Source organism: Macroventuria anomochaeta (assembly GCF_010093625.1).
Source record: "Macroventuria anomochaeta strain CBS 525.71 unplaced genomic scaffold BU25scaffold_31, whole genome shotgun sequence".
NCBI classification, from domain to species: domain Eukaryota; kingdom Fungi; phylum Ascomycota; class Dothideomycetes; order Pleosporales; family Didymellaceae; genus Macroventuria; species Macroventuria anomochaeta.
In genome coordinates this window covers 20,125-30,957 of record NW_022985392.1, presented here as the reverse complement: position 1 = coordinate 30,957, position 10,833 = coordinate 20,125, and the positions used below count along the sequence as shown (strand labels likewise).

Genomic DNA, 10,833 nt, shown 5'->3' with positions numbered 1-10,833 from the left:
TGCTGACAAATGATTACAAATGATTACAAATGCCAATGTATCTAGAACATTCCAGGAGCCAGCAGTCTGTCTATAAAGGCAGCCTGCCCTCCTGCTCAGATAACTCATGCTTGCAATTCAAAACTCAATCCACTCCTTCAATTCACCTCAACAACTCCTTCCTCAACTCACTCCTCACTGATCCTTTGTGGTATTCCCACACTTGATCCCTTCTTTATCACTTATCCTTTTTACCACTTGTGGTATCCCCACACTTGGTCTCCTCTACACCCTTATCTCCAACAAGCCTGAACCATCCTTCCACCAATCCTTCCATCTCAGAGAGCAGTTGGTATCCCCAGCTGGCCCCCTCTCACATGCAGCATGTTGTTGGGACATTTTTGCATCTTATTTGACAGCTTGGAGTGCAAGCTGTACCTGACTCTCCTTTGATGCATCTGAGCAGTCTTGTTGGGTAGGCATTGGTGGAGTAAGGGTGTTTTGGTAGGGTCTTGGCAAATGTGGCTGACTTACCCGTGTGGCCGACTCGCCCGTGAGGTACGTTAACTGTTGTGTGAAAACAACGGGGAGAAACTGCGCATAAGAAAGTCGTAGCAACACCAAAAAATTACTGTAGATCGTCAGACCCATACAACTGACTATCGTCAATAATTGTGCATCAAGATTTGATCAAAATAAGTGTGCGTTCATGATTTGTATGGGTGTTTGTATGGGTAGGTGTGAACATTGGTTTTTGCGCTAAAAAGGGGCACGAATAGTTGCCGGACCTGGTGGGGGTGCCCTGGCACGAAGCTAATCTCGAATCTTTGAGTCCTCTTTGCCCTCTGCACAACGCTGCATCTGCCACCGCACCTCATGTCAGCGAAATATTGAATATTGCCAGCCAATCTCATCATATATACACTGGAACACTGCCGAGGTTTACTCCCATTCTTGCTCTACCACTGGTCCTTGAGACTCTGCGTTGTACTTGCTTCAGCCGCTTGGCTCCACTCCGTTATTCAACGATCTTTGCGCGGAGGCAGTTGGAAAGTCGCCTCACAGTTCAGTTCAGCAAACCATCGAATATTCTGAGCTTGCCGGCAATCCGAGTACAGATGGCGGCCCGCCCTGCATTCTAGACAAAAAGTATGCGCTTGCTTGGCTCCGGGGGCGCAGGTCCCTTTCCCTTCGTCACGAAGCCGAACGTTGATAGGCGATACGAGAAGGTCTTCAAAACTCGGTGGCCGCCATCTACAAATATGCCGGGACAACTACATGGCTGCTGAGATCGGCAGGATCCAAGTGTTTTCGCTCCTTTGAGAACAACTTCACAGCTTTCCAAAGTCGGCGAATGCCTCTCCTGGATACATGTCATGTATCGTGTGCCTGACTCGACGAACGTTGGTTTGGCTTGCGTGCCGCCGAACAACAGAACGTTTCAACAAATTCTCCCGTGAGGCGATCCGTCATTCCGTAGGGGTGAACGAGCTAACGTATCGAGCTCTAAGCAAGGCTGGTTTCAGGCTTCTCCACTCGAATGCACCTGGATAGTGACCCCTCACGTGGCGTTTTGCAAAAGTACCACAGGACATTCAAAAGCGTTTGCCCACACACAGGCTCAGCATCGTATATATCAACATCATCAACAACACCACTATTGGAGGACTCCTGTGGCTCGTGCTCAGGCTCAGGAGGTGTTGACGTTGGCGGCGTTGGCTGTGTTTGACGCTGTGTTCGACGCTTCCGGCTGAAGCTTAATGGCTCAACATCATCATCGCTAGGCTTGGCTTCTCTTGCGAGAACGTGTACATTGACGTTGTCGTTGCTGTCGATATTAGGGTTGAGATTATTGCCATCTACCGCATCTTCTCCCTCCTTTTCTCCAATATCCACCAATTCCTCCGCCACTCTAGCGGCTTGAAAACATGCTGCTGATTAACTGGGATCACCGCTACAAACCTCAGCAGGTGGCGTCCGAGGACTACTAGGGGGGAGCTTGTGATGTTGATGTTGATAGCAGTGAAGCCTGGGGGTTCAGGCTGACGTAATCTGGAGAGCACCTCTTCCAACTCCTTGCCGCGTCAAATGAATTTGCGCTTATTTTTACCCGCTTGAGAAGCTACAAGTAGTTGTGAGTATCAAAACGTGAACATGGAGAGTATATACTCACTGTAGGGTGGCTGGGGAAGAATTAGGCAGGCTGGTTGCAAGGATTTAGGTGGGGAATGGCTCATATAAGCTTGTATTCATCGTCCCCGGCTTCTCTGGCTTCCAAATGATGGTTCTGTTACGCTCCAACACTAATATTGTAAGATGTTTGGTTCAAAAAGTACGGGTTAACATGCATGGGACCGGCCACAACCTACTAGTCAACCCACATCAACTCCAATACTTGGACACCTCACCCACACTCAAACGCCACCTCACAGCACCTGGAGTGTCGCCAGCAACGTACATTTACTTCAGCATATACATCACACACAGCGGACCAACGAGAGCTCTCTGCCTTGAGGTATAACGTCACTGTTTCCAAAGAAGGGGGAGGGGGCCTCGATATTGTGCAACGCACTAATAAGAGACTCTGACCTATGTAGAGCACGAGCTCATTCATCCATCAGAGCAGACGCGAGATCTGATGCCCCCATGGGTCCCAAGCGTGCCGTATCGTTTCTGTATGCTCTGTACCGTTTTACTACACATCGTCCATCCATTCGTTGATGATTGGCTTATTGCATCGTTTTTTACTTTCACTTCATAACAGGTTCTCTTTCCCTTGCAGCCCACCAACACTGCCGCCTAGGAACATAGGTCTGGAATAGCCGCACCCACTTTCACCAACACCACGTACACTGTCAAGTCCTCACTACTCCCTTCAACCTCCGACTCTCCTGACGGTAGCAGCACATTTCACAATGACTGTGCGCATCCTACAGCACAGATCAGCAGCATGTTTTGCCGTCACAGATGCTGCTGGCGCAAGTACAGCACTGCCAAACGGAGCTTATTCGCACGCAAGACGACGTCCAGTCCTTACACGATACAGTCGCAGTCATGAAGTCGGCGTCCCGACTCCACGGTACCGTGGACGCCTCGGACTACCTCGACCAAATACACAGCAATCAGTTGAAGCCAATGCATGAGAAACTCGCTGGATGCCATGGCGCGTGTCGGGTTGTGCAAGCTGAGCGAGAGTGCCTTCAACAAGATAAGGAGGATCTCAAAAAGCAGCTCGAAGAAGAGAGGAAGAACAACGCAAAGGAGAAGGCAACATTTCTCGAGCTACAAGAGGCCAATAGCCGACTACACACAGCATTGGCAATACATGCCCCTTTTCGTCTGGAGGAAGGTGCTACAACGGCACGCTCCCCGGCCCTTCACCAAAGCGAGGAGCAGATAGCGAGTACATGCTTGATCTGTGCATCGAATCTATACGACTGACCGGAAATAGACGACCAGACAAACGCGCAAAAAGACTTAAGAAGGGCACGCGCCTGATTTGTTCCCACTGGCTGTCCGAGAACGGCAAGTGTAATGACTACTGCAGCGGCTCCAAGCATCCTGTCAGCGAGAACTTGACTGGGGTGCTGGAGGCAATGCACGGGACCTAGGCGGTTCCATCTGTATATTCTCCGCTCCCTGGCGTCACTGCACTCTTCCCCTGACGTCGAAGCAGACCTTCGAGCGACCTCGTGCCCTTGTACCGAATTCCGTGGCCACGCAAAACAGTTTTCGAGTTCCTCCAGCTCAAGACAGCACTATATGCTCTTGAGCGCGCATGAGACCTCGGATACCTTCTGCGCTGTGTACGGCGATTCACTTGTGCGCCCTTCACATTGTGTGACCCACAAATCAATCAGAAGAGAGAAACCTTCAGCTCCTTCATTGTGCTTCATGCAGCTCTTGACTCGTTTTTCTGTCTGCTCGTGCTTCCACAGCGCCCCAGAAAGCCTTCCCTTCATTGCCCTGCTTGACCTTCGCAACACTTAGATCCTTCGCATCAAGCTGCATACCCGAATACCTCTGCGCAACCTTCAACCACGTCGCCCGCTCCGCTCGACTCGCCCCACTCCCTTCCCAGACCCAGATGCTCTTCCCCACATCCAGCAAGAATACGTCATCACCGTCCAAGTCTTCCCTCCCAATGCCATTGCCCTCTTTCACAAGATCGAACGCAAGCTCACCACCTGCGTCACTTAACTTAAACAACTTCTTGGTATCCCGTTCCGTAGCAGACGACACCGGTCTCGCGCATTCGAACCTTGTACCAAACTCCAGATCCTGACCGCCGAGGTAATCGATGACAACCTTACCCCTCATCTCCTCCTGACTCAGCACTTCGACATCGACGTGTTTCGCAATCGTCAGATCGTTGACAACTTGTGCAGCTTTCAGCTTCTCCATCGGCGAACACTTCCGACCCTGCCAAACAAAGATCTTGTCCCCTTTGTCAAGAATGAATACATCGCCTTCATCGAGGCTGTGCCACATGGGCTCCACTTCATGCACAAGGACTGCATCACGTCCAGCGGTGGAGCTGGGGTGCTTGAACACGCGGAGCAGGGTGTCTGTGTGCTGCGGCTCATTTTTCGTCTCAACATGATTGAACCCAGAGCGCACACCACCACGCAAGATCTTCAGGCGCGGGAACAATGCGGAGAATGCGTCCGAGGGTGAGATCTGCAATTCGCGGTGCTGGGTCGCTGCGCCGTGGAGGAATTCATCGAGTTCGACGGTCTTGTACGCTGCGGTGCCGGCTTCATCTTGCGTTGTTGCGCGGCCGAGCCAGAAGAAAATGTCATGGATCAAGTGAGTCTCTGCATCGCCTTTGACTTCTTCGGTGTGCAGCACGATGTAAGAGTCGCCTTCGTAGAAGCTGCCGTAATTTCCGCGCGGCCAGGGTACGACTTCAAAGTCTTCGATGCGCCAGATGAAGAGCCCTGCTTGGTTACCGATGGTGCCGTTGTTCCATGCTGGTTCGCTGGCTGCGGATTGGTATTTGACTTTGTGGTCGATGTCTGAGTTAATCAGTTCAACGTTGGAGTCTCGCCAGTCGTACTCTTGCTGGTGAACGAGTCCTTCGTGGGGTGGCATTGTGTATTGTGATCGAACGGTGTTTTTCATGGGAAAAAGTGTTGTGAAGATCGAACGTCGGAGATGTGAGTCACGAGAGGCTCAAACCCATTGTAAGGGTCAGGGTCCTGGTGATCGACAGAGTAGTGGGGCCCTGAAACGTAGGCTGTGTCAGCTTACGCCATTGCTACTTGCGACCGCTGCAGGAAAGAACTCTACAAAGGACATCGATGTTCAGTGAATGTATACGTTCGACTTGATGGTTGTGCATAATACAATCATCGCAGAAATATGTGTTGAGGTTGTGTCTTAGATGTCTAGTCAAAGACTGTGGCATCTGGGTGCAATGAGTAGTATAGAGTAGACTATCTGGCTTGAGTGCGGCTGAGATTCCAATAACAAAGTTGGTTGACAAGGTTGAACACAAACCATAAGGGTTGTGTTCCTACATGCTATATACTTGAATGATTGTACAGAGTGTAATGGGCTAGGCCCATTGTTAGCGCCTCGGCAACAGCACAGGCCTCGGTACCTCCAAAGCGGACGTACAATCTCCGGAGCGGGCCTGCAACCTCCAAAGCAGGAGTATTAGAATTCTGCAAGTCCCGCTCTGGGACTTGCCCCTTATCAAATCCATCAAGTTCTACATCGCATATTGCCCTCAGCGGCTCGCCCCTTACACAGAGTCCTACAGTATCTTACTGTCTTATGAGACATTGTCCCAAAGTCCCATAGGATACATGAGACTGTGTGAGAATCCCATGGCTTGCTTGCTTCCATCCCATAGGATGCTAGACTACTTGTATTGTCCTAGTGTACTCACGTGGCCATGGGGTAGTTTGTACAATGGGTGCAGCTTCTCCAATGGCTGTTCTCCCTACGTTCAATAACTGTTGCCCCCAGGTCCAATAGTTCCTTCTCTTCTGTACGTGTTTGTAACAGAGCCAAGGAACTGTATTATCAATTGACCCAAGCAGTGAGGCCGCATCAGCAATACTCAGTATGATCATCAATCTCAGTCGGGCAACTGGAGCAGTTAGGCTGTGTCACTATACTTGGTACGAGCAGTATACTTGATACCAAGTGATCTGAGTAATCCCCCTGCTAAAGTATATAACAAGTAGACATGCTGCCCTTATGGCATTGTGTTTGTTACGATCCATGAACAACTCGCAAAACAACACTGAACAAACAGGACTATGCAATGAGACGAGAGCAGCCAAGGAACTGCAGTATTGATTGACCAAGCTGTGAAGCCGCGTCAGTGATACCCAGTATAATCAACACTTGCAATATCTGTTATACAAACCGAGATTGTACGAAAAGGACTGCAGTGGATACAACGTGGATCTCGTACACAAACAATCATCACAGACCCATATACCAACCCACTTGCAGAGGACTCACGTTGACAACAATCAATAGGACACCGAGGACCAAGTATCCAGGTCACGTCAACAACGTTTGATTGGACCGAGTATCAAGTCACTGATGATACTCGATATGAGCAGTACAATCAATCCTCCTGTCAAGTATATAAGCAAGTAGACACGCTGCCCTTATGGCATCGTGTTTAACCTTGTCAATCAACTTTGTTATTGGAATCTCACCTGCTCTCAAGCCAGACAGTATACTCTGTACTACTCATTGCAACCAGTCGCCATGGTCTTTGACTAGACGACTACCCCCTGATTATCACGGCAATTTATCACGGTCAAACCTCTGCCGCTCCGAGCTCGCTCAGTGATAACCAACCCCTGACGGCTTTCTGTACCTCTGCTCATCCCGAGAACCAATCGAATAGTGTCTACGAGCTTTGCTTAAGACACGACTTCAACAGTGTTCAACCTCATCAATCAACTTTGTTATTGGAATCTCAACCGCTCTTGAGCCAGACAGTCTACTCTGTACTACTCATTGCACCCAGACGCCACAGTCTTTGACTAGATGTCTACCCCTGATCACTCTAAGCTTTGCTTTAGTGATCAACCCCTTGTTCCTTCACGCTACACTTATCCCTGAGAACCAACCCAACTAGTGCCTATGAGCTTTGCTTAACCCCAATCACTCCAAGCTCTGCTTAAGTGATCAACCTCTTGTTCCTTCACGCTACACTTATCCCTGAGAACTAACCCAACTAGTGCCTCTGAGCCTTGCTGTGAGAGGGGGCCAGCTGGGGATACCAACTGCTCTCTGAGATGGAAGGATTGGTGGAAGGATGGTTCAGGCTTGTTGGAGATAAGGGTGTGGAAGAGACCAAGTGTGGGGATACCACAAAGCCATGATGTTCCATGAGGTTCCATGGGATTCCATGATGTTTCATGAGGTTCCATGAGGTTCCATGAGGTTCCATGAGGTTCTATGAGGCCCCATGAGGTTCCGTGAGGTTCCATGAGGTTCCATGGGATTTTATGATGTTCTGATGAACCAAAGTGTATCCACTGAGGACAATAGACATCTAACCTCTTACATGTAGTGCCCATTGATAGTGCTCCTCCTCCTGCTCAGGGGTCAACTTTGGCTTCCATCCTGGCCTTCTCTGGGCATAACCAGCCTTGTACATGAAGTTTTCAAATATTGTAACGCTCATTGCAAGTACAATCTGGCCAAAACTACCATGCACAACAGCCTGCCAGCTCTCTTTTTTCCGGGTATTGCCCAATGAGGTGACAATTGCAATGATGCTATCCTTCCGCTCCTGAGTCAACAATGAACTCTGCCAACATCCTTGGTCATTCTCATATAGTATTTCTTCCCACAAAAAGGCACCTAGCTCCTCTCCCTTCTTCTCCACATGCTTGAGCAGTTCTGATAGTGTGGCTTTGCCACGACCCATGGTGTTGGCAAGTTCACGTTGGGAGCCATAGTCTCCCCACATGCCTGTGAGCGCATCAACTGCAAATGCGCACAACAGCTATTAGTTCTGTCCGACCGGTTTGTGGCTGCTTGACAACCTTGTTCTGCTCCTATTTGAAAGATTTGCAACAAGAGATAGGCATTTTTATTGTGTGTGGCGGCTGAAATACTATGAGAAGTGCGGGTGTTGCATGTGTTGATGGGGAATTCAAGCGCACGGGTCAAAAGTGTTTGGTCAAAAAAACAAGCTTCTTTGTAGTACAGCAATGTACAAACCTACTAGTACCAGCGGTGGAGAATTGGAAGAAGTCCGGTTTAGTTACCTCTTCCACTAACCTGATGGTGTAAACAAGCGTGCGAGCTGCCTTTACTCAAAAGTAACTATCAGGATGCATCAAAGATCTCGCCATGCATATTTGACGATGATATGCAGCTACCTGGGCGTAGAAGGAAAGCAGCTCGAAGGGTGGGCACCAGCACCAATCCACCACTCACATTGTTGCCTTGCTGCGCTGTTGCTTTGATTGACGACACAACCGGGATTGCCGTGGTGTCAAAACAATTGCGGTTTCCACTTTGACGACAGGTTCATGGAACCCTCGTGCCTTTTGCGACCTTGGATATCTAGCGAGGAACCTGATCACTAGCGAGTGCGGACGATATAGCGACTTTTCTTGGCATGCTTTTCTTAGAATTTCGGTTGTATAACGAGCTGATATCGTCAGTAGTAATGTATTCACCGGCTGTAATCAGTACAAATAGTAGGACGCACTCTTAAGGAAGGTGAGCCGCAGCGCCAACCCTTACAAGACGAGGCCTAGACTGTTTGTTGACTGCTACTCTTGAAACACAATGTTCAACGTTGAGTCATTGTATGACCTGTATGTAGGAGATGAGAACCACGCATTGAATTCGTCAGCGGCTCATCCCACGCCGGATGCGAAGCCATAGAAATCAAGAAGTCGAAATGCGAAGCCGATAGAAAGTGACAAGAATAAAGAAGGAGATGGTACAACAGTACTACAGTGTGCGCTGTTCAGAAACGGGATCTACCGCGACTAAAAGGCAGGTCGAGTTAGCCAGCGAAGTAAGCGTAGCCGCGCGAAAGCCCAGCCTGGAACCAATATGCGATTGTGGAGCCGCTGTCTCATGACAAGAAACTGAGGTTGGAACACTGTAGGCGAGAGTGTCGGCGACGGGCGCGTACTATATAAGATATGGCATGCTGTAAGCCTTGGAGGTGCATTTACTTGAGTGCCATGACTACAGGCTGCTTCTCGGTGTGCCGTGCATATGTACGCACATAGTGTTGATGTTGTGTAAGGCCAGGAACTGCGGAAAACTGTTGTAAGGTCAGCGGGCTGGCGTGGCATGATGTTGACCTATCTGGAGTGCCGACCAATGCCGTGGCTTCGCCCCAGAGGGTTGGGGACCCCCGAACTGATGTTGCGCATGCGTGCCTAAGCGATGCTATAGCGTCTTGGAGGCAAGTTATTGTTACGAGCATGTTATTTGTACAACCGTAATTGCTTGATGATTGGCGATGTGACGTTGAACGTTGAACCATGGCTTTTGACTAGCGCGAGCTATATCATGCATGGTAGTCGGGGAAGCACTCCCGACAGGAGGGACAAGAAAGGCTCGTTACCTAGGTAAGGCTTAGCCTGAGATTCACATGGCAAACCGTCCAGTTGGACTTGCCCTGTTGTGACGTGATCAGCCTGGTAACACAAGGAGGCGACCCGTTAGGCGGCCTGAAACACGCGCTTATGATAAGGTGCACAGCCAGGAATTCTTCCACCGGGGGAACAGAGAGCAGCACAAGTTGAAGTACATGTAAGACCATGTCCTGTACAGGGTAAGTTATAGCCTGCCAAAGCATGATTGCTGACATGGAGCTATACGATCGTGACAGGTACATTGCAGGCCTTCGTCGTTCCGCTTTACAAAGCTCTTGTGTTACAATAGGGAACTCTTGTGGAACTTTGCGAAAAGCAACCCGAGAAAAAGACGGATCTGCTAATTCGGGCCGGAAAAGGTGGACTCGACGGAATGCCGCGATCTCGTCCTCTCGGTAAGTGGAGACATGAAGACAATGAATATGCAGCTCATGGAGACATCCAAAAAGTCACTGCTGGATCGGGGGTCGTGGAAGACTCGCATGTCCTTTGAGAGCCAACACTGTAACGGGCCATGTCACCATGACTTAGGCCACCCCGAAGGTATTCATTAAGGTGAAAATGTTCGGATCACCAGGATAGACGGGCATAGCGCATCGTTTATGCTCATCATTTTCGCATGATATTGGCGGAGCGATCTCCATTCATGGGGCGACGGGTTGTCAATGTTGCAGCATGCCACCATGCAACTGACCATAAGAGGCAAGCAGTTCAAGTGAGGCACTGTCCCTGACCTGATGTTTCGTCCTTGGGTCGCGCTCAAAGGGGCATTCTTGATGGTCGACACGAGAACTGCAACGCTCTGGCTGCAGTCCGGAAGAGACTGCACACCACTCCATGTCTTGCAGCGTGGACGCGAGGTTGCTCTTAAGGAAGCTGTTGGTTAGGCCCGCCACTGCGCGGTGATTGGAGGACAGCCGAGTGTGAGCCAATCAGAGGACGCTCGGTAAGCCGAAACGCAACGCTGGCCATGTCGGTACACGAGACGGAGCGCAGGACACAGCCAACCCAGGAGTTTACTTGCTGACCTCTGCCTGTCATCGGTGAAGAATGAGGCAGCGCAATTGCAGGGCGGCCTACTGGCTGTCAGACTCGTGTGTTGAACGTTACCAAGTGGGTAGGCGGACTAGCCTCGTTGGGCGACGGGAAGGATCAACTCAGCAATACCAGCGGAACTTGATCTCGATGCAGACAGGGGATGCCCATAACAAGTTCGCGCTGAGAAACTGCGATATGAGCAGCGTTC

General features: G+C 50.0%; 3 protein-coding genes across 3 annotated transcripts; 1 reads left to right on the top strand and 2 right to left on the bottom strand.

The window, feature by feature from the left end:
- Positions 1–2,894: 2,894 nt before the first annotated feature.
- BU25DRAFT_424086 (uncharacterized protein) lies at positions 2,895–3,420 on the top strand (the record flags this gene model as incomplete). The annotated part of the gene is made up of 2 exons (XM_033708255.1): positions 2,895–2,900; positions 2,968–3,420. The coding sequence occupies 2 exons, from the start codon at positions 2,895–2,897 to the stop codon at positions 3,418–3,420; spliced, it is 459 nt and encodes a 152-aa protein (XP_033558476.1).
- BU25DRAFT_413544 (actin depolymerizing protein) lies at positions 3,398–5,460 on the bottom strand. Its single transcript, XM_033707056.1, has one exon. The coding sequence runs from the start codon at positions 5,071–5,073 to the stop codon at positions 3,862–3,864; it is 1,212 nt and encodes a 403-aa protein (XP_033558475.1). The 5' UTR covers positions 5,074–5,460; the 3' UTR covers positions 3,398–3,861.
- Positions 5,461–7,510: 2,050 nt separating this feature from the next.
- On the bottom strand, positions 7,511–7,930 carry BU25DRAFT_424084 (uncharacterized protein; the record flags this gene model as incomplete). Its single annotated transcript, XM_033708254.1, has 1 exon — positions 7,511–7,930. The coding sequence occupies one exon, from the start codon at positions 7,928–7,930 to the stop codon at positions 7,511–7,513; it is 420 nt and encodes a 139-aa protein (XP_033558474.1).
- Between the last annotated feature and the right edge of the window lie 2,903 nt (positions 7,931–10,833).

Excerpts from the sequence above, each read along its gene's own strand:
- BU25DRAFT_413544 (XM_033707056.1), bottom strand. The coding sequence starts at position 5,073 with ATGCCACCCCACGAAGGACTCGTTCACCAGCAAGAGTACGACTGGCGA.